The sequence below is a fragment of the Leptinotarsa decemlineata genome, unplaced genomic scaffold (assembly GCF_025532065.1).
Source record: "Leptinotarsa decemlineata unplaced genomic scaffold, Ldec_3_MD MMD2_tig00026328_RagTag_RagTag, whole genome shotgun sequence".
Taxonomy (NCBI): domain Eukaryota; kingdom Metazoa; phylum Arthropoda; class Insecta; order Coleoptera; family Chrysomelidae; genus Leptinotarsa; species Leptinotarsa decemlineata.
The window spans coordinates 20,155,023-20,179,289 of record NW_027412688.1 but is presented as its reverse complement, the minus strand read 5'-3'; the positions used below and the strand labels follow the sequence as shown (position 1 = coordinate 20,179,289).

The following is a 24,267-nucleotide window of genomic DNA, read 5'->3' as shown; positions in this document are numbered from 1 at the left end:
TTAATAACTTCTCGCGCCACCTGGGAATAATTATGGTTATTAGCAACCTTGTAAAGTTGCAGATTCCATTCACTTTCAACTTAATAAAATTTTGTGAGAAAAATATCTTATCGAAAGTGAATTTATTGACTTCAGCAATAACATAATCATATTATTATTATTCAGACTTCTGCAAAAAAAAACTATTGAAGTTGAACAAAAAAAAATGTACAACTTTGATATATAATTTTGTCTCGTGCATTCATATTGAATACATATGCTTTGCCAATATGAAATATTTTTGAACAATAAAATACAGTGATCGATTGAAGTCTTCTTGAAGAATCCCTTGATTATAGTTTCAGAACGCCAGATTGATGAAGCTGACATACAATTGATAGGAAATCCCTTCTTGGATCACCTGATCAGCAGAGGCAAACAAATTTTAAAAGATTCAAGTATATTACACCGGAGTTCATTGAAAACTGAAAGTTGTGATATCGAGTTGACGGCCTTGAAGAAAATCAGCCAAATAAAAGGTATTTGCTTTCGTAAAAATTAAAAATGAGCGATTTTATATACACCTAGCCTGATTTTTGCATATTCTTGACTTTTAGGTAAGTCTTTACCTTTGTCGAGGCTGGTCCATCTCAGAAAGCTTAGCTTCATGAATTCGGTAACCAAAAGCGATAGTGGCTCAGAACTACAAATGACAGGTAGGTATTACATTTTATTACATCTTTAAAAAATTCTGTTAATATGTGATTTTTTTTGCAGATATCATTAATGAAATCAACAATATTACAAACTCTTTCCAGGAAAAATCTGGTCTGAAATAGGATAATTAATTTTAACATTTTTTTGCAAATTTATTAGCCCTATGTGGAATTTTTACAGCAATCAAGAAAAAATAACAAATATTATAAGTTATAACATAAAAGAGAGTGCCCATTGCATTTAGGTAACACTTTGTGTTTTCTCTTATTTAATACTGACAATAACAGACTGGTTTTACCTACAATAACATGAGTTTCTTTTTTAAAATTTTTCAACCCTAGTCGATGCACTTCAATTTTTCTCTTGACACTGCAATCGGCTGATGGCAATTCAAAAACGTCTTCTAGCGAAGGTTTTACTAATCCCAAGTTAATGGTACAATCCACCTTTCTTCTTGTTTTCAGAAGCTGTGTTTTCATGGATATGAAGTCAACTTCCATCTTTTCAGACTCTAAAATATATTACACCAATTAAAACAATTAAGGATATCTAAAGTTAGTAAATATTGGTAGTTATAACAAGCAGTTTTGTTGATAGACAGCAGGTGAAATCAATTTTTATACCGCAGACGAGGGCAATAAGGTGACCAAATACAATTCTCATTGTAAACCTTTGTTCATAAATTATTGTATCTGTTCGTTTGTTGCCCAATAACTTATATAACAAAGCCTAATGATGATAACATAAAACTCGACAAACGATTGACATAGAATCAATATTACCAAAGAGTCACGAGTAATGAGACGCTCCCTAGAAGATAGGTAAAATATAACTTTGATGATTTTTATAACACGAATATGCAAGTCACTTGTGGCCGCATTTTAAAACAATTTTCAAAGGTATAGGGTGTCCCTGAAAAATTTAGTATATCAAAATTATATTTTTTTTTAGTGGACTATGCAGTGTTTTTGAAAAACCCAATTTTACATGTACTGAACTCAGTCGTAAAAAAAAAGTTTCGGGAATTTGGTTCAAATGTCTTGTTTTGAAATATTTTTCTATTCGTTCACAGATAATGGATCAATTCTATAAAGTTTTGAACATCAATATCTTTGTTTCGGATGGTTTCCGGGTTTTGCCGTGGTCTTCTTTGGTTACAATTTCCAAATGTTTCGACTGTAATTGCGGCAGTTATCTTCAGTTGCGTAGTCGAAGAACTCTTCTTTTCGTACCAACAACAAGTTTCAGTTGATTCGTCAAAAGTACTTTAACCACGCCACTGAAGATGACTGCCGCAGTTGCAGTTGAAATGTTTGGAAATTGTAACCAAAGAAGACCACGCAAAACCCGGAAACCAACCAAAACATTGACGCCAGCCGTGAAAGCCTACAATCCTATATCAATATCTTCATTTTCAAATGGAACACCCCATATGTACATTGTCATCCCCGAAGTATGCACCATATGGGAAACTTATTTATTAAGGGTTTTTGGACAAAAAGTTATTCTTGATAAAAGTTTATGTATTCCCTAAAACTAAACATATACTAACAAAATACAGTAATACAGACGTAATAGGAGCCTTCAAATATTTGATTTTAAGATAAGAGTAAAGTCCTCTTATTTTAAAAAATCTCGGGAAATGTTATTTGAAAAAGTTGTTCAGCATTGAAAAATACATCTAGATTTAAAGTCATGGCCATCTGTGTGGAGTTTTATTTTTTCACCCATTTTTTTTAATGGGGACTACAAAAAAAATTATGCCAAAACGATAAATAGACAGCATCCTGTATACGACGGTTTATTTTGAAAGCCAGTAATATTACGAATTACACAACTATGTTGTTAACCACCGTCAATTTTTTTGAAGAGTTAAATAATTTTCAGTGTTTGGTGCAAAGTTATTTTTATTTTTTGTTAACCCCGAAAATTACTCAAAATTATACAGTATTGTAACAAAAACTTAATATTCAATAATATCATATCACAAAACATCAAAATAAAATAGGTATTTTGGAACAAACTCATTGATTTTCTGGAGATTATTTTGGAAAATTATTTTGGACATGAAAATCGCTATCCATGTATAGAGTTACTTATTTTCAAATTGATTACTTCCTTCCTTTCTTTGGAAGATTCCCTCATATGTTTTTATACCACTTGTATTTGTAACTAATGTTACTGCAGTTTCGTCCTACAAGGACATTTTCAAACTATTAAAATAAACTCAAAATGTCCTTGTAGGACGAAACTGCAGTAATGTCAGTTACAAATAGAAGTGGTATAAAAACAGGAAGTTTTATTTCTCAATTTTCAAGATCTCCTACCAAATAGTTCAAATTCTGAATTGTTGGCAATCGTATTGTTGGTTGAAAAAACAATATTTTGAGTTTTGTTTTTATTGAGTTTCAAGCAATTAGAAACGAACCATGTTTCAGCTTTTTTTAAAAAATCATGTGAAGTTTCTTCCAAGTGATCAAGTTTCTTGCCAGAAGCATAAAGGGAGCAATCATCTGCATAACAAATACATTTGATTGGACACATGTAATGAAATGTCATTGATATAGACAATGAATGAAAGTGGGCCAAGGATAGAACCTTGAGGTACCCCAAAATGAATGTTCTCGATTTCAGAATAGCTGTTATCTATAAGAACAGCTTGTCTACTACCATTCAAGTACAATTCGACAAATTTCGATGCAGTACTGCGTATACCGTAAAATTGTAGTTTGTCTGATAGTACTGTGTCGAAGGCCTTGCTCTAGTCACACATAGACACCACGTATGTTGACCACCCTCAAAATCCTAGATTACATCAGCCACAAGTCTTTGTATCGCTTGAACAGCGGAACGGTTCTGTCTGAGTAGCGTTTTGCATAGTAATAAACGGAATTGAGCAGCTTTTTAAAATAATTTTAAAAATTTTACCAAAAATTGGTATTATCGATATTGGACGGTAGTTGTCAATGGTATTTTTGTCACCTTTTTTAAATATAGGTATCACTTTAGTGATAGCTATATTTATCAGGGAATTCTCCATTGGAGATACAATGATTAAAGAGAATAGTCAAAGGTTCTAGAAAAAAAAAACAAGTACTTTTTATTATTTCGCTCGTCATTTCATACATATCAGAGCAATATACTAAGATTAGTCTTTTGAATCAAATTCCAGTTACTTATTTTTATGACTGATTCAATACATGTGAAATAGGGTTTTTAACAAAGCTTGACAAGTACATATCGTTAAAATAGGCAAGATAAAAAATTCAGTAAAATTGTTTTGAGAAATCTTACTGAAATTATTGATTATCTTTCATCTTGAGTGGCATGTAATCACAAGACGTGTAGCATAAAATTATCACAAATATGCTGAGTAAAATATAATAAAATGTAATAACTAAAAATTTTTCTTTTACTCATGTTCTAGTGAAAAATCTCTAATTATTTTTTAAACTTTCAAAAGACATCGTGCCCATTCTTGTGCATTTGATTCGGAATTAGATGTCTTAGTCTTACGATGGAATAACAATTCTTTAGTAATTGTGATGACAAATATATGTACAGTTTCACCCATGTTGCAAGCTATAAGCTACAACTGAAAAGAACATAAAGAATATTTTATTCCACAAGGCTACAGCACCGCAATCACCGAGTTTCAATAAATGGTAAGAAGTGGTAGTGGCCTTCATGATTGAAAATGTTGTCAGTAGCTGAAAAATTTGTAAAATTGCAAATCAGTCAAACATTTCCTAACTATATTTTGGTTTACGACTAGTCATTAGTCTACTCAAATTCAGTGCCATAAGGACCACATTGGTACCGTACTATCATCTAAATATTTTAAATCGACAAATGGGAGACCTTCTAATGCAGCCCAACTAATATCTGTGAGATTAACGAGATTGAACATCTAATAATAAGGGAAACAAACAGTGCAAGTGAAAAAATGCAGGCATTCTAAAATTGCAAATAACTATACTGTATTCTGTCCAAGGTGCGATTAGGCACTCATGTGCTTTTTGTTTCGCTCCCTATCAAGATATATGAATAGTTCTTAATTTTGTCTCTGTATGCCGGTTTTATAAAAATGTCAAAATTTCATCTATTTCTTGTCTTGGCCATTAATGGTATTAAATCTGAAAATTTTACTTTGCGGATGTCATCCCTATATTTCACTGCTATTTAGAAATGTCTTTACAGATTAATGCCCAACAAAATATTGGATTATTAGAAACCTGCTACAAAACTATTTTGATTTTATTAGATGAGAATTAATACTTAGATTTTAGTCTGAAATTTGATCGAAAGTTTTTCATATATGAAGTTCCTAACTCCCGAAACCATGTGCCCCATTCTGGTGTTTCATATTTCTATTTGATGATCAATTAATTCAATTTTGTGATTGAGATTCAAAACAGTCTTAATAAAATCCTTTGTAACTAGAAGGAAATTGATTACCTGGTACTTCAAATGTCATTGGTTTCCAATACATCACAAGTTCATTTTCAAACACCTCATGGAAACAACATTCAATGAGATTATTATTATATTCCATTTTGCATATAACAGCATAGATAGCCTGAAAAGGAATAAATTCATTTGAAAATTATATTACTCCAGTTAGCAACTTCAATTATAAAAAAAGATCTCAGGATTCAAGCCAGATATTCCAATTCTACCCATCCAACTGTCATGTGTTAACCAAAATTCCCAACAGAAAAAATATTTCTCTTCTCTAATATTGATAATATCGGTAAATAATTTTATTCATCTTTTACAATGACATAAATCACATTACTCTCTACGTAAGCGACACATCACATAAAAAGTAGATATACAGCACATAAAAATATAATTGAATAATAGTTTCATCTGCTGTCATAATTCATCAAAACTGAAAAATATGTATCATCACTAATAACGTTTGAAATTTATATTTCAAAAGTAACACCAATTTATAAAAAGGGGATAGAAACCTCTATGAAAACTACAGGGGAATTAGCTTACTCTCAAGTATTTCCAAGATTTTTGAACTAAATTTAAAAAATCGATTAATGTCTTTCTTCACAACAAATAACCTTTTTTCAGAAAACCAACACAGTTTCACAAAGAACAAAAGTACAGAAACAGCACTTTATGAGTTCAATGAGCATGTGGTTAATGCACTTGATGGTAAATTCCATATTTGCGGATTGTTCATAGACTTCTCCAGAGCTTTCGATTGCGTTAATCATGACCTGCTATTAGGGAAATTGGAGAGATATGGTGTAAGAGGAGTTGCCCTAGATTTAATGAAATCCTACCTGGAAAATAGAGGGCAACGTGTCAGTGTTGGAAACACTCTCAGTCAGTTGGCAACCATTAGGCAGGGTGTCCCACAGGGATCAATCCTTGGACCTATACTATTTTTGATATATGCAAATGACCTGATGAAATATTTTCAAGGATTGTCAACTATTCACACAGTAGCGTATGCAGATGACACAAATTTCATAGTGAAGGAAATTGATGTAACGACCCTACAGGAAAGAACCCAGGATGTACATAAACAAGTAAACATATGGGCAGAAAAAAATCACTTAACACTCAATACATCTAAAACTGTGATGATGAAGTTCACAATTAGTAAGTGGCCTGAACATTTTGTTATCCATGAAAATGGGGATCTGCCAATTGAATCTTGTACTTCTACAAAAATGTTAGGCGTCACCTTGGACTACAAACTCACATGGACTCCTCATATTGAGACCCTCTGTATTAAATTGAGAAAAAACTGCTATGCTCTGAGATTCATGGCTAATTTTTGTAGTAAAGAGATTTTACTGAGCTTATACTATGCGACCATAAACTGCCACTTGAGATATGGAATTTTGAATTGGGGTACCGGATCTGCTGCTGAAAGAATATTTATTTTGCAAAAATATGCAGTAAGAATCATTGCCGGTATTGGTTGGAGAGAATCATGTAGAAATGCTTTTAAAAATTTCAAGATACTAACTGTTGCTGGTCTCTATATTTATGAATTGTGTATATACGTTTATAGAAACAAGCATAATACACCTTTCCAGCAACATAATTATCCAACTCACTCTAGAGGCAAACTGATGCCCAATATCCATAGAACAACTCTTTATCAGAAAAGTTTTCTTTATCTTGGACCAAAAATGTTTAATAAATTAGAAGAATCAATTAGAATATCACCAAATCTTAACATTTTCAAATCAAGACTGAAAAAGGCACTTATTGAAAAAAATTGCTACACACTTGACGAATTTTAAACTGTTTTTTTTATATTTTAATGACAAAATATCACAACTATGTGATAAAATTGACTTTCATTTATTTATAGTTATTTTTTTTACATAATCTAAGCCAAACAAATAATTATATGTATATACCTATATGTATCATATTTTTAGATTATTGATTACTACAAACATTATACTCTGTAACGTTTCCTACCCTCAGACGTTTTCCTTGTCACTGTACGTATAACAATGTACTTTTTAACAAGGAAATAATAAAAAATTATTACTATTATTATTTTATACTTGCTCAGTGAATAGAAGCAGCCTCTAATAATGTGAAATAATGCAATGACGGTATTTTTTTATTTCAGGTTATTAAATAGCACATTATAGAGGTAGCCCCCATAATAAAATGTTGATTGCTTGTGATATGTTTTCGTCATATAATCTAAACAAGTGTTCTTTCTCCTAGTGTCGTGATTGTGTACATTTCCGTTTTTATAAAAAAAAAAAATAGAGTGCCCTAAATAGTCCCCCCCCCCCACTAAACATTTCAAGGGAACAAGATATCAAGATCGGTCAGTTTATGTAAAAAAGTATGATTTTTGATAAGAAAAAATAGTGTTGCATCGCTCGTCGCCGAGAGGGCGCTACCAACTTTTTTCTTCAAATAGAAAGTGAAGCCTTCCATTTTCTTTAAAAGTATTCCTATAGCTTTCCAAATAACTATTTTTTTTTACATATTTCGGTGGCCCTTTCCCATACACTAATGCTACAACTCATCCTGCCGTATTTATACTAAAGCATGTGATCAGGTAGCTTCTATGAAAATTATGTTTCAAAGTGATGAAAGCAAAATATAGTTTGCTCAATTCATCACACGAGCATAGGGGAGAATTTTAATCTGGAGTCCAGCTCTATGTTAGGAATCACACGTTGAAAGGGAAGACCTCGTTAGTCCTTAGCTCGCACAAGTTTCTCAACTTCTGAGAGTTGTCGTTCGTATGGGGGCGACAGTTGATTAACGGAAAAACAGATTTTTTTTTAAACAGATGTCAAGGAATTTGGTTATTTGTGACCTCGACAATTCGTTGTCAGTAATATTGAATTATACATTTGGTGGTTCATTAGAGCTCGATAAGAAAGCTTTGGCAAATTTCCTCACAGTTAATTCAATTTTATTTTTGAATTCTTCTATGTACTTGCTGATACGACAATAGTGGTGTCATTTATATTGATGAATACTTGTGCATCTGTGATGTAATAAGGTAAATCATTCAGGAAGAATAATAGTCCCAGTAGTCTGCCTTGTGAAGTTGTCAAGGCGCTATTTTCATCCGATACTTTGTGTTCTATATGAAGATTTAGTACCATTCATATAAAATTCAATCCAAGATTGGCTGGGTCCACGAATGCCTATTGCTTTCAGCTTTAATTTAGAAAATCCGGAATTTATTGTATAGAATGAGCGGCTATTTTCGTGAAAATTATCATTAGTTTGTTTGAGTTGATGTTTCCATGAATGTATTAGGTTAATTCTATGAACACTGTTTTAGTGGAATAAAATTTGAACAAAAATCTTGTTGACTAGGAGTAATTATATTCTGATGTGCTGAATAGTTAGATATTTGGTTCATTCATAGAAATATGTAAAGAGTAGTCACACTAGTTACAAAAAGAAATGTTGAGAAATATTCTTCAAGTATTATAAATATGCTTTAAAATTAAGTATTAGAAATATGTTTGAAACTGATGAAGTTTTAATTAAATAAGAAATACATGGAAAGATTATTCATGTCAAGTGCTTGAAAAAAGTTGTACACAGTGTTCAAGAGTTTACAGGGAGTTTTTGTTAATTTTGACAAAAACCTCCTTTTTATTTTTTGTAACAAATGATTGGGAATTTGTTTCTTTGAATACCTACAATTGAAATGAAAGTCTTACCAATATTAGACTTGAAACTTTCTATGTTTTTACCACTTTTATTTGTAACTAACGCTACTACAGTTTCGTCCTATAAGGACATTTTCAAACTTATACATTAAACTAAAAATGATTACATTAGCCCTTATATAACACCACTGTAGGTAATAAAGGTAATAACAGAGGTACTTAACTTAATTGAGTACCTGAATTTTGTTTACCTGTGACAATGTGAATATGCTAATTTGAAAACCGGTGAGTAAACCAAATCGATTTGATCATTTAACAGGTTGCACCCGCAATATTTATGCTTGTAAATTTCCAAGGATTTCAATTAATTGAGTTTGCAACCCTTCCTTGCACAGTTCAAAATTTTCGTATTGTTTAAATTCGGGAACTTGTGGTTGCATCCCAAGGAATGGTTTGAAAACGTCAAATCATTTTTAACTAGTCTGAAGGACCTTTCATGTTCAGCATACCGTTTTGAGAAATTTCGACCACATTGCCCACATAAACACTATTACACTCCGGACACTTGAGCTTATAAACTCTAGATTTCTCCAACTTGTCTACTTTATCTTTGGCATTGAAAAGGAAATAAGATAACCTGGCATGTGGCCTGTATGCCACTTCCACATTGTTTTTTCTGAAGAAACCCGCAATTATATCTGTTCTTTTACCAAAACATGTTGAGAGTCACCCATTTCTTGATTTCTGATTGTTTGATCTGGGGGTATATTAATCTGCAATAGAAATTAAGACTAATTTCTGGATTGTGTCTGCGTTGAAATGGTATACTGAAGATGAAAGTTTCTTCAGACTAGGTAAAAATGATTCGACGTTTTCAAACCATTCCTTGGGATGCAACCACAACTTCCCGAATCTAAATGATACAGAAATCGTGCACTATGCAAGGAAGGGTTGCAAACTCAATTATTTGGAATCCTTGGAAATCCATTAACATAAACATTGCGGTTGCAACCTATTAAATGATCAAATCGATTTAGTTTACTCACCGATTTTCAAATTAGCGTATCCACATTGTCACAGGTAAACAAAATTCAGATACTCAATTAAGTTAAGTACCTCTGTTATTACTTACAGTGGTGTTATATGAGGGCTAATGTAATCAATCATTTTTAGTTGATTGTATAAGCTTGAAAATGTCCTTATAAGACGAAAATGCAGTAACGTTACAAATAAAAGTGGTAAAAAACAAAGTTTCAATTCTCATTTTTCATGATGATTTCCTACCACGTAATAACAGCTACATCCATCAATTTACTTACCAATATTATGTATATCATCTCAAAATCATGTTCTGTTCCTAAGATGTTCAAAAAGTAAATGACATTAGGAATAAATATCTTCTCAATGGCTTCACTCCCAAGGAAGTATATGATCATTACTACAGCTAAAATCTTATCCTGTGGCAGGCCATCCAACTTCTGATTAATTTTAGCAATAGTCATTTCTTTTAATGATATCCTCAAACACAAAACAGCAAGAGTAGAGCACATTTTCCTCAGGATAGCCCTTGAAGTTGAGGATAATAAAAGTCTTTGCAGTAACAGTCTGACTAGTAACTTTAACTGTTTGACTGAAACAGTACTGCTGCTCAGAGGGCTGTTCTCTAATGTTTCGATTAAATCTAATGCACAAAGTGTAAAAGAATCATAGGTTATATCTTTCATGAGTAACAAGTATCCAAAATTGTAGAACCAATCTGTTATTGGACCTATCCGAGGATTCTCGCTTATGTCTTTCAATGCCATCCATCTTAATTCCTCATCATTGCTTATCACAGTTTCACAAACAGTAACGAAGTAATTTCGTAGTGCTTGGCTGGGCTCCAGGAGGTCAGGATCTGGAAACCACTTTTTTGTCAGCATTACGTGTCCGTGTTGGGCATATGTGTTTTCTGCTTCTGCTAGTTCTATCATATTGATTTCGGTATCCTAAAAATTAATAATACTAGGAATAATAAATATGATTTACTGTCATAAGCATAAACTCACTGAAGAAGCTTCAAATATACAGGCTGAGTCAGAATAAGTCCGACAAACTCCGACTACGGATTCCTCACCTCATTTTGAGATGAAAAGTTTCTATCAAGGTATGTCCTAAAATGAATCGCCTCTGAGATACAGGGTGTGAAAAGTACGAAAAAAATTTAGATTTTTTTCTCTAAAATTCCTGGAGCAAAAAATGCAAACTTGATGCACTAATCAAGGTTTATCAACGTGATAATTTGAAGTTATAATTTTTAATTTTCGTAAACCAGTGGCGTAGTTACGATGGTAAATGGTCATATTTTCCCCTCATATTTTTTTTAGACAACTGAACTAACAAATGAGCATTTAACATAAGTTAGTGTCATCGATACTCAACCTAAAAGTCATAACATTCCATTTCCCTAAAAGTGAAGGTTTCTGATATATTTGCGAAAAACTGAAGATATGTCCTGAGAAGAGATATAACATTCTGTGTGCAATAATCACATGATGCAACTTTCTCATAACATAGGAATGATTGTCAACCTCCAGAACGTTTTTTTAATGTTGGGAGTATTCATAACATAGTCCAGATAAGTCAGAATGAGATCGACAAACTCCGTTTTTTTTTATTTGTTATATTATTTGAACAAATTTTCTTTAGACAACTGAATTGATAAATGAGCGTTTGACATAAGTTAGGCTCATCGATCGTCAGCCTAAAAGTCGTAACATTCTATGCGTCTAAAGGTTTCTGAGATAATTGAGAAAATCTGAAGATATATCCTGAGTATCAATGTAATTTCCTATGTGCAATAATCGCATAATGCTAATTTCTTACAACATATCTGAATATTTGTCAACTTTCAGAACATTTTTTAATGTAGGCAAAATCGAAAACATAATTTGGCCAGTCAGAATGACGCCGACAATTCCATTTTTTCATTCATTATATTATTTGGTCGAATTAATGACGTAGATTCACTGATATGCTACTATACTTTCTTGCATATGATTGTTTTGACATGTCAACTGAAAAACAAACCCAACTTTAAATTCATAGTACTCCACTCAAATAAGAGTTTAGATCTGAACCCAATTATTGAGGAAATCCTAAGAATAAGTACTCTTGATTTTTTGAATTTTATGTTGGAGTATCGTTTTTAGAGCCTTTTCAAATTAGTTTATCGAGGAAAATTATTCCATTCAGCATATGGTTTTGAAGAAGAAAAAGATTAAAAAATTCGTGTATTTTTATGCATTGACCATTGGCATACAAACTAGTCTGGAAAGTTCGATTTTACAATTAGTTATCACGAATCGAAAAAAATAATTTAGGAACAGTATAGTCAATTGTCTTAGTAATCATCCTCAGAAGTTAAAAGCTGAAGCTAATGGAAGAACTGAAAAAATGGTTCGGATCAGTCTGAATTAGACCGTCATCATTCGTGGTAGAAACAAACTCATATATTGATACTTACATTAGATATGATTGACAGTACCTCAAACAAGTTTGTATTGATGTCATCTTTTCAGTCAGTGAAGATCGTGTCAAAATGGATTATTTATTCAAAGAATATGTAGATATTCATTTCGTTAATGATGAAACAGGGGGAAATGCCAGAGTCACTGCTGCATTATATCAAAATGGATATCCAAACATACTTCATCCACATTTCACTACTTTTATTGCTGTGCATCGACGATTGAAGGAAACGGGGTCCTTTAAATTCATAGTGGTACGAATAGAACAAGAGATAATGTTACGGAAAAACAAATTCTTTATCAATTAGCAACAGATCTTTCTACGACCACTCGGGCCATTTCGTATAGTTTACAAGTGTCATAATCAACAGTAAGTCTGGTAACACGTGAACAACTATTGTTCCCATTTCGCCTGCAGAAGGTGATGGCCCTAGATGCTGGTGATTATGGTCCTCGTAAATTATTTTATGAATGGTTTTTGAGGATGTATGAAGAAGCAAACGACTTTTCCAGATATGTTTTATTCACGAATGAGGCAAGTTTCACAAGAGAAGGGTATTTCAATAGTAGGAATAGCCATTTATGGGATGAACAGAAGTTTCCAGTCAATATTTGGGTAGGAATTATCGAAAATCATATCGTTGGACCATTTCTTCTTCCTCCCTGTTTGAATGGACAGAACTACCGAGTTTCTTCGAACATGTTTTACCTGAGCTACTTGAAGAATTAGCTCTATTAATTCGTGAAAGGATGTGGTTTCAATATGACGGAGCACCGGCCCATTTTCAACGAGTCATTCGTCAATTTCTTGATGAAACATTCCATGATTGGCGGATAGTTAGATGTGGTCCCATACACTGGCCTGCACGTTCTCCGGATTTAACATCACTAGACTTTTTTTGTGGGAATACCTAAAATACCTGGTGTATTCGACTCCTGTAGAATCTGTTTACGATTTAACGGCAAGAATTTCAGCAGCATGTACATTAATACATGATACACCAAAAATATTCCAAAGCGTGCGACAGTCAATGGTACGGAGATGCCAGTTGTCTATCGAACAAAATGGTGGTTCATTTGAACATTTACTTTAAGACTTTTTTTGTTTCTATGTAGTATACCCTATTAACCGTTTCTATCATTTGAGTAGATAATGATACACAATAATTGTTTTTCTTCAAAAAACATGATGATTGGAAAATATTCTTTTTAATAATTCAGTATGAAATGACTTTGATAATGACACTCCAACATAAAATTTAACAAATTAAGAGTACTTATTTTCAGTTTTTCGCAAATATTATTCTAGGCTTTAACTCTCATCTAACAGGTGTATTGAAATTTGAGGCTGGATTTGTCAGTTGATTTTTCAAAGTGATTATGCAAAAATGTATGGTCACATATCGGTGAATTTACGAAATCAAGTATTTCAAATAAAATGACAAATAAAAAAAACGGAGTTTGTCGGTATCATTCTGACTTACCTGTACTATGTTCTGAACACTCCCAACATTAAAAATGTCCTGAAGGTTGACAATTATTCCTATATGTTATAAGGAAGTTGCATTATATGATTATTACACACAGGATGTTATGTCTTCGAAGGAAATATCTTCAGTTTTTCGCAAATATCTCAGAAAGCTTCACTTTTGGGCAAATGGAATGTTATGACTTTTAGGTTGAGTATCGATGACACTAACTTATGTCAAATGCTCATTTGTTAGTTCAGTTATCCAAAGAAAATATGTGGGAAATTATGACTACATACCATCGTAACTATGCCATTAGTTAACGAAAATTAAAAATTATAACTTTAAATTATCACGTTGATAAACCTTGATTAGTGCATCAAGTTTGAATTTTTCTCTCCAGGAGTTTTAGAGAAAAATAAATAAATCTAATTTTTTTTCGTACTTTTGACACCCTGTATAGAGGGATACATTTTAGAACATACCTTGATACAAACTTTTCATCTCAAAATGAGGTGAGGAATCTGTAGTCGGAGTTTGTCGGTCTTATTCTGACTCACCCTGTATATCTTTCAAAGATCAAGAGAAAAATATTAAATGAAACTTCTTAAAATAATTCAGTACCCTTCGTTTTTTGAAAAAGCAAGAAATACAATTAGCACAATGTTATCTACATTACAGTGGATTTCAGTAAAAAAAACCGGTTGCAATATTGTACTACGATTTTTTATTGATATAATAAATCAATAACGTGAAATATAACTTTCGGATGTCAAAGTCCTTTTTTAAAAATTAATTTTATTAACAAAAATTGATGTTAACAGTATGAGAGCAAAATTATAACTGAATTTCAAAAGTATTCTTCCCATGAAGATAAGAATGCTTGCACATCAGTTTCCCAGAATCGCGAGATTCTGCTTCAGCATGGTCAGCGGTTCACATGGGAACGGGCGATATAATTCCTCCCCCCGAAGATTCAACGTAGGAGGGTCAGCGAGGAAGTTGAACCCTAGACATCTCGATATCTTGACTTGGTTTGGATGGTCCATTGGTTTTGCACCCTCTGAAGCCAATCTTCTTGTGCAGTAGGTACAAACAGATTGATACTAGGACCAAGTAGATAAACATCGTCCAAAAACTTGGGATATGTGCTACGTCTTTGAAAGATATAATCGGTTCGTTTTCCATTATTGCAGTTTTTATTGAATGAAGTTCGTCCAGGTTCAGGTCATCAAGTTGGATCCCTATTGATTTGGGTGGCTCTGGCTTCCCTTCTTCCAAGTCTGGTAAGATGATTGGTTCACTATTGGTAACTTGGTGATCGTTGGTGATGATTTGGTTGCCACAGGATAACTGGCATCCAATTGGAATGTCGAATAGATAACTTCCAGGTAGTAGGTTCTCGATTTCGTTCTGGTTTTGGCACTTGAGTTTGGTAGTTTGTTGAGCCGGTAGGAGGACAACCCATTTGTTTGAGTTATCTAGTTGTCTAATGGCTGGTCTCGATAAATGTATGACAGTCTGCTTACAAGTGGAGGTGTTCTGGACATTGAGTAGCTGGATTTCGCATGGATTGTCTTCTGTCAGCTCTCTGATGTTGGCGGATGGGCAGATATAGGTTCGATGGGAGATCTCCAAACAAGGATCGCTCAAGAATGCATACAATTTTTCGTTTTTTGACAAATATTTGTTTTGAGGTATAACAGCCTTAAACTGACCCTTAGTTAATATCGGAATAGAAAATAGGTGATAGTAATCGAAATTTGATGGATGGGTAATTGGAATATGCAAGATATAGGTTATTCTGAAATTTGATATATAGCTTTTGAGGCTAATAATTTTTTCATAAAGCAAAGTATTCTCGAAACTTATTTCAATTGGTAGTTGGTCTTTCTCAACAATTTTATTCAATTTTTGCAGTTCTTTGAACAAATCTTTTGTTTTTATAATACTAGGATGAAGAATGTTCAGTCTAGAAAATTGTATTGAGTTTTCAACATCTTGCAAAATTGAATTTATGATTTCAAATGTATTGATTATCTGATTCAAGATGTCTTTAATAAACATAGAGTTTTCTTTATACGTTTGATTTTCAACAATTTTCGCTATTTGATTAATTTTTGATTCCAAAAGCCTTTCGTTATGTTTCACTTGCTGAACTGTACTATTGAACTGATCAATTAATGAGATTGAGAGTGAGTTTTGCTTCTTGATATTCGTTACTAGATTATTTTGATTATCTTGTAATTCTTTGATCAGGCGGTCATATTTTTCACCATCGTTGGAATCTAAATTTCCTGTGATCGACTTGAAAATGGATCCAATTCCGTTTATAAGACCGCGCTTTGTTCTAAGTGGATGTGGTAAAATATTGTTGAGTCTATCAGTCACCTCCTTTTCCGAAAATTCTAATATTTTTAAATAGTTAGATGTGTCCCATGAGTAGTCTTTGTGACTGCCTACAAGTGTCCTTACATTTTTTGAATGGAATTTCAGTTTATTTACCTCCACGATTATTGGATTTAAATCATAATAATGAATAAGTGAATATGCGTGCGTTTCGACTTTGGCTGTTCCAAGTTTGAGAGGAATAAGTCCTGGATTGTTCTTTAGGTTTTGTTTAGATATATTTTCCTGGAGTCCGAGAGTTCCAGATAATCTGAAAAATTAATCAATTTTTAATGGGAGATGGGTATTTTTTGAGGGGACGTTTTAAATTGTCCATGTGAATTTTTTGTTGGTTTTCTGTAGAAACTGTTTTCATTGTATGATCGACCGTTTTGATTTGAGTTGGTTTTTGAAATTTATTTGCATCCTTCTGCCTAATATGTTTTTTCACGTAAACTTTTTGTTTGGTTTTGAATACAATGGGATCATCGCGTTTTTTATTTTCTCGTTCTACTATCTTTTCCTTTTGCTTTATTAGATCCGAGTTTATTTTGGAATAGAGGAGTTTCGATCGTTCCTTGTGATCATTGGTGTAATCATTTAGTAATTTCCGATCAATATCAATATTGAAAGGATCATTGGTTGAAATGTGACCACTTATGATGTCAATTGGCTTGAGTTTTGTGACCGAATGTATAGAGTGGTTGTATGCCAAAATTGCGTACAACATTTTCATTTTTGGAGGGGTTTTCAAAAATCCTCTAGTGTTGAGTAGACGAATGTGTTCTAGAATGGTAGAATGGAACCGTTCTATCATTCCATTGGATTGAGGATGGTGTGGTGATGTGAAATGAACTTCGACTTTGTGTAAAGCCAGGAGTTCCGAAATGAGAAAGTTATTGAATTCGGTACCGTTGTCAACGATAATTCGTTTGGGGATACCATGATGAGAAAAAAATTGAATGAGGTTGTCGGCTATTTCCGTACCTGTCAAGGAGTTGACTAGGTATGCCTGTGCGTACTTTGAAAAACTGTCTATGATTGTGAGGAATTTTCTACTTTCGATAGTGAATGTATCCATATGTACGATTTCGAAAGGTTTGGTTGCTGTAGGGGTGATGTTGAGCTTCATTTTGATGGGGTTTCGCTCATATTTGCTTTGTTGGCAAATAAGGCATTGATTAATATATGTTTGAATGGTTTCTTTTATGTTCGGCCAGTAATGTTTTTCCTTAATTCTTGCGAAAGTTTCGTCAACACCGCGGTGGTTTGACTTACCTTCATGGTGGTTTTTGATAATTTCTTGAACGTCTTCTTTTTTTGTAACGTCCAGAAGCTTTTTGGTACACCTTTTGAATTTTATAGAGGGCCACTTGAAATATTTTTGAATTGTTGCCGAAAATGGTTCATAAAGTTCGGGGTTTTCAAAATAGACATGGTACTGCACTCCTGGGGCGACATATTCTTTGATAAAATTCAAAATATCGTTTTCTGTATTATTTTGCGATATTTGTACATGAATTCTCATCTTTTTCTCGAACAGAATGGTAGTTTTAGGTTTGGCCGGAGAATGGAGAACTGAGCTTACAATCAACTGATTGAGCCCTAGGTTCACGGCACACTGCGCTATTGGAATTGTTACAACAGGGTTCTGTTCAGCATTTGAGTGAATGGTGTCATCTTCAAGGTTTTCGCGTTCTGGTAGGGGTTCATCTTCTATTTGTTCGATATTAGGTTGCAATGGTGAAGAAATGTCATTTCTTCCATTACCTGTGGAAGGTAATTCATTGTCTTCGTGTATTCTGGGTTCTGGTAGGGGTTCATCTCCTGTACGTTCGGTATCAGGTTGAACTTGTAAAGAAAGATTGTCATTTTCTGTGTGACTTTTCGGAGGTAACTCGTTGTCCGTATTATTTACATGTTCTTCGTTAGGAGGAATCATGATGGGAGAATATTCAGTGTCCAGGTTGGGTTCTCCAATAATCAAAATATCGGAAGAGGGTTGATAATCCGGGGTTTCAAGGCAACGACTTACTGGGTTTCCTTGACCACTGAAAGTGACACCTTGATTTGTTAGACGTTGTGATTCGTCTAGTATGTCATCCAATTCCTCCCAAAAGGTTTTGGTGTCCTTAGTGTGGATTTCGACACGGGATAAAGCATCGGCGTTGGTGTTCAACTTGCCTTTTTTGTAGATTATGGTATAATCGTATTCCTCTAGTTTGATCCGCCATCTCAGCAATTTTGAGTTGGGGTCCTTCAGAGAGAATAACCACTGAAGGGGTTTGTGGTCAGTGACTATATTGAACTTTCGTCCAAAGAGATATGGGCGGAAGTATTTGGTAGCCCATACGATCGCGAGAAGCTCTTTCTCAATGACTGAGTAATTTTGCTCAGAGTCATTCAGGGTCCGAGATGCGTATGCAACTGGAAGGTCTTGGCCTATAGGGCCTTGAGAAAGGACAGCTCCTAGGGCGAATTTACTTGCGTCCGTGGTGAGATTAAAAGGTTTAGAAAAGTCGGGGTACTGCAAAATCGGATCATTGATTAACAGGTTTTTGCAGGTATTGAAACATTCCAAAAACTCTGCATTATGTTCAATTTTTGCGCCTTTCTTCAGGCATTTGGTTAATGGTTTCGTTAGTCTAGCGAAATTATTGATAAAGCGTCGATAGTAACCTAACAAACCCAAGAATCCTTTGATCTGTTTGGTGGTTTTTGGGACGGGGAAATTTTTGATGGCTGTGATTTTATCTGGATTCGGCTTGACACCTTCGGGAGTCACGACGTGTCCCAGATAGGCTACTTCCTTTCGTAGGAATTCCGATTTATCCAGCTGAATTTTGAAGTTTGAGCTTCTCAGCCTGTTGAAGACAGATTTAAGGCTCTCAAGGTGTTCTTGGAGAGAAGTCGAGAAGATAATAATATCGTCGAGGTATACCAAGCACTTTTCGTTCTGGATACCACGAAGGATATTATCCATTACGCGCTGAAAGGTAGCTGGCGCGTTTTTCAAACCAAATGGCATTCTCAGGTACTCATAATGGCCATGTTCCGTATTGAAAGCTGTTTTTTCAATATCGTCCTCTTCCATTTCAATTTGATGGAAGCCACTGGCCAGGTCGAGTGTTGTGAAATACTGGCATTTTCCCAGTTTGTCCAGAAGATCTGTGATGTTAGGTAAAGGGTATTTGTCATCTATCGTTTTCTCATTGAGCTTGCGATAGTCAACAACAACCCTCCATTTTTGCTTCCCAGAAGCATCGACCTTTTTGGGTACCACCCAAATAGGCGATGACCAAGGAGAATTGCTTGGCCGAATAATTTTCTGGTCGAGCATTTTTTTGATCTGATTTTCGACTTCTTGCTTGTGTATGAATGGGTACCGGTATGATTTTGTATACACCGGTATTTCATCAGATGTTCTAATTTGGTGCTTTACACGGCTCGTAAAAGTCAGCGGGGTATTTTCATAATAAAATATGTCAGAGAATTCTTTGCACAGCGAAAGTATCTTAGATCTTTCCTCGTCATTCAAATGGTCACATCGAATTTTTGAAAAATCTAAATTTTGCTTAGGGGAATCATCAAAATTATGAAAATCGATTTTTTGAATTTCGTTCTTATCAAATTTTTCAACGGCGATTGGTTCTGAAAAATTCAGGGTTACTGGTTTGGTGGTGTTGTTCAAAATTGTAGTGAGAGCTCTACCTTTATTTGCAACAGTAAGACACTCTGGCAATTCACAATTATGGAAGCGTTGGTGAGGTATTATTATTTCACCATTCTGAATTGATGTTTTGACCTGTATCACTTGCTCAGATCTTGGAGCAATCGTAATTAAATTGAGATCGCTTTTTGTTTTTTGAAACTTCAGTTTTATTTTCGCATAAGGAGTGATAAGATAGCCATTACCAAAATCTAGGTTAGCTTGTAAAAGTTTTAAATTGTCAAGGCCAATTAATCCTTTGAAAATGTCATGAAATTTGAAAAGGAAAAATTTTAAATGTTTTTGTTGTGGCAAATTGAATAATTTTGAAGCGGGCATAGATGCGCTATATTTATGAGCTGATTTTTGGAAAACTGTGGAAACAATAAACGGGTCGTATTTAATTAGATTTGGAAACAGTTTTTGAGCAATTTCTGGATCTATAAAAGATTTCGTGGAGCCTGAATCAATGAGAAATTTTGCGTCATATTCCGGAAATGTTATATATGATAATTCGCTAGAACTAGAATTATTGAAAGAAATGATTTGCGGAACTAGGTTTGATTGTTCGTGGTTGGCATTTCCTGAAAATTTACCTCGGAATTGTCAAAGTTACTTTCCTGATTTTCATTTTCGCAGTATAGAAATTCGTCATAATGTTCGTTATAATCTTCTTCAGCGTAATATTCGTGTTCGCTATAATTTGGTTCATTTTGAGTGTCACTAACTACCGTATTAAATAATTCCTCTGATATAAAATTTCTTTGGGGTTGGTTTTGAAATGAGTTTGAGGGACCTGATCGATAATTAGGGGCGTTTCTTGTCGAAACACTCATTGGTACTGGTTTATTTGTTTGATATGTATTTCTGGTGGATACACTCATGGGTGTAGGTTTTGAGAAGTTCTGATTCTGATTGGGCCTGAAAACATTTCTGTTTTGAAATGGTTGTCTAAAAACTTGCGCGTTGGTAAACAATTTTTGGGGTTGGCTTGGTGCTCGTGGCTGAATTGGTATTGGTTGTGAAGGAAATTGATTTTGCTGTCTGAAAAAGTTATTTGGTGTACTATAATTATTGGCAGGAGAAGAATTTGGCTGTCTGATCTGAATTGGTGTTCTAGAAGGTTGAAAGTTTGGTCTAAATGTATTCTTATTTGAGAAATTTTGGAAGTAATGTACATTGTCTTCCTGTAAAACAAACTGCAATGCTTCACTGAGAGATTTGGGTTGCATACAACGTATTGTAGTACCCAAGGGTTCCTTGAGCCCAGAAAGAAAGGTTTTCAATGCCAAATTGCTATATAAATCTCTTTTACACCTTTTAGATTCTTGTGTGATTTCGTGAACGTCGATATAATTGCACAATAGGTTCAATATATTTAAACACCTATCATAGAACTGTTGAGGCTTTTCATTAGGGGATTGCCTAAGCATAACCATGTCTCTGTTTAGGCAAGTTTCATCCCTTTGATCGGCAAAGTTTCTGGTTAATGTATCCTTGAGTTCTCTCCAATTTGAAACATTCTGTATATTGGCTACTACTTTAGCATTGCCTGATAATTTTGAAATGAGACAGTTCAGCAAATAAACATTTTGAAAACTTGTCGGCTCAGCCACATTATAAAAAGTATTAATTATTGAATCACAAACTGCTAGATATCTATTTAAATCATTAGGGTTGCCGTCGAATTCAGGCACACACCTAAGGTATTCTGAGTTGAATTGATTAGCCATTATTATATTTGAACTACTAGAAGAATTAGGCAAAGAAACTGAAGAGTCAGCTGAAGGGTTTTCGTTATTCAAATTTAACTTTCCAAGAATTTGAGATAAGTTATCAATAGACATTTAAAAATTACGACTTACATTAAAATTGTAAGAACTTTGAGCATACTTTATAAGGTAGACGACTGGTTCCTCGATTTTTGATTTCCAGAAAGACTTCCTTGCGAGACTGGACGATTCTGTTCCACTCCCCGATGATCTGCCTGTTGAGGGTAGCTAAAGGTCCACGATGGATTGGGTTTCTTGAGGTTTGAAGAGCCACTCCTTCACAAACACCTCCACAAGACAAAACAACAAGTTCGATACCCGATAAATCGTTGAAACGAAAACTGCACGTTCGATACGTTCAATTTCGAGTATCCTACCGACTGCGCCAAATATAACTTTCGGATGTCAAAGTCCTTTTTTAAAAATTAATTTTATTAACAAAAATTGATGTTAACAGTATGAGAGCAAAATTATAACTGAATTTCAAAAGTATTCTTCCCATGAAGATAAGAATGCTTGCACATCAGTTTCCCAGAATCGCGAGATTCTGCTTCAGCATGGTCAGCGGTTCACATGGGAACGGGCGATATAATTCGTGCTAACTTATTTTCGTACATCTATCAAAAAAAAAACGATTTATTTCCAACAGGAGTATCCAGTTACAGGAAATGCTATTATTACAGAGTATATAGGTAATAAATATTAAAAATAATAGAATATAAAAATGTATAAAAGTAAATGCTGAAACAAAGTATATATAAAATATTTGTATAAGTAAAATTTCAAAAGAGGAATGGAAAATTGAGTATATAATACAAAAAGTTACAAATCATGCAATTTAACAGTACTGATACAAAGTGACACAAAAGTTATTTATAGTATTATTGAAAGTGATTGTGGATACAAGATACCAAGGTGTTCAGAGAGTTGAAATGAATGTCGCAGATTTTATTGAAGCTACTGCACATAAAATTCAATGGTGACCGTAGCATAATATTTGTGAGTGATGCTTCACAATAGAATTTTAGATTGTGTCGACCTTCACTTCTTGGTACTGAGAAATTGATCTCGGGTAAAAGAACCGTACTGTCAATATCACTGTCAATAAAGTTCATCAACATTGTGCATGCGGCCAGGAAAAAAATTGGAAGTGAGATGAATTCACTTTTTTTCAATGGTTTTATAAAATTCAATGAATAACCAAATAGAAAATCAAAATGTTTGTTGAACGTGTTCAAAAGTAACTTATTGAAGTTCGCTTATGATCAAGCTTCACTTTCTGATGTATTTTTTCCTACAATTTCAATTTTTCAAGACTGTCAAAACCATCTTTGGTACTATTATATGATGTAGGTTATGTTTCCATAAAATAGCAATAATGAAATGATTTAATGAATTAAGATGATGAAATTACCTGTCAAGTATACCTTTTTTAATTGAATTGAAGGGGTTATATTTTTAGGAGTGATTAATTTTTGGGAAAGAAAGTTTTTGGCTTTCTACTACTCCATCTTGTTACAAAAAAATGTGGGAATCTTCCAAAGAAAGGAAGGAAGTAATCAATTTGAAAATAAGTAACTCTATACCTTTTTTAATATTTGTATACTATTGATTCCTACTCAATAAATGTAATTATCAATTAAACACAGTACTTCATCTAAATCAAAATTTAAACATGGCAATGACAACCACATTTTTTTAATTTTGCAAACACAAATGAATAATTTGTCAGTAACAGTACTATTTCTATTTTCAAATAAGGTGCATTTCAAACTTTGGTGGTACTTACATTCAGATAAAGAAAATTTTGATCACCAACATCACCAGAAGGTACCCAATTCAGACTTGAAGGGGCTCCATACACTTTCTCTATAGACAAATTTTCAAATGTTTCGTCAATATCCTGGGATATAATAACATCTCTTCCACATAACCTAGATTTCAACAGAGCCTCCTGTAAAAAATATTTTGTCAAATGCAGTTTTACTTCTCGAGCAAAGTTCTAACATGAATAATATACCGTAATTTATAATTGATATCTTCTGCTAAGGTATTACAAATCTCATCAGACAAATGTTCATATGAGGACTGTTCTGCATATAAACATATAGACTCGGGACCAATGCCAGCATATTGCCTGGAATCCTGAAACATTTTTTACAGATAAGATCTCTTAGAAAACATATTACCTAGGTACTTTTGAGGAGTGTCCCTTATCATTAGAATTAGGTTCCGTTGAACCAGTTTGAGATTTTCGTTTTTCTCTATCTTTAGAATTTTTTCGAGACTTAAGGCGATCCATAGATGAAGTTGACATTTTTCTATAAATTTGAGAATATCCAGATATGAATATGCCAAACCCTTATATTCTGTTCATCTCAATTTTTGGAGGTTTTTATTTTATGTATGGGCTGGTAATTGTAGTTGGTGTGCTCATATTTTTTTTCATAGAGTAAATACTTAGAAGTTTTCAACACAACACAAATACAGAAAAGAAAAATACAAAATAACTATATAAAAATAACATTAATAGAAGTTAAAGTGTGGTTAAAGCACTGAAGATACGGCTCTTCTTCTTTGTTT

General features: G+C 33.6%; 2 protein-coding genes across 2 annotated transcripts in view; one reads left to right on the top strand and one right to left on the bottom strand.

Moving 5' to 3' along the window:
- The window catches only part of Spt (Spitting Image), a 12,719-nt gene extending 11,640 nt beyond the window's left edge, over window positions 1-1,079 (top strand). Inside the window, exons 11-13 of the mRNA XM_023174536.2 lie at window positions 339-518; window positions 597-695; window positions 757-1,079. Of these exons, the coding sequence (XP_023030304.2) occupies window positions 339-518; window positions 597-695; window positions 757-818 (341 nt within the window). The 3' untranslated portion in view covers window positions 819-1,079. The remainder of the gene's footprint in view (window positions 1-338; window positions 519-596; window positions 696-756) is intronic.
- On the bottom strand, window positions 828-24,267 carry LOC111518176 (uncharacterized). The gene is made up of 6 exons (XM_074182300.1): window positions 23,882-24,267; window positions 23,692-23,829; window positions 23,474-23,638; window positions 10,157-10,825; window positions 5,155-5,275; window positions 828-1,207 (listed from the first exon to the last, which is right to left on the bottom strand). Exons 1-6 carry the CDS (start codon window positions 23,999-24,001, stop codon window positions 900-902), a joined length of 1,521 nt encoding a protein of 506 aa, XP_074038401.1. The 5' UTR covers window positions 24,002-24,267; the 3' UTR covers window positions 828-899.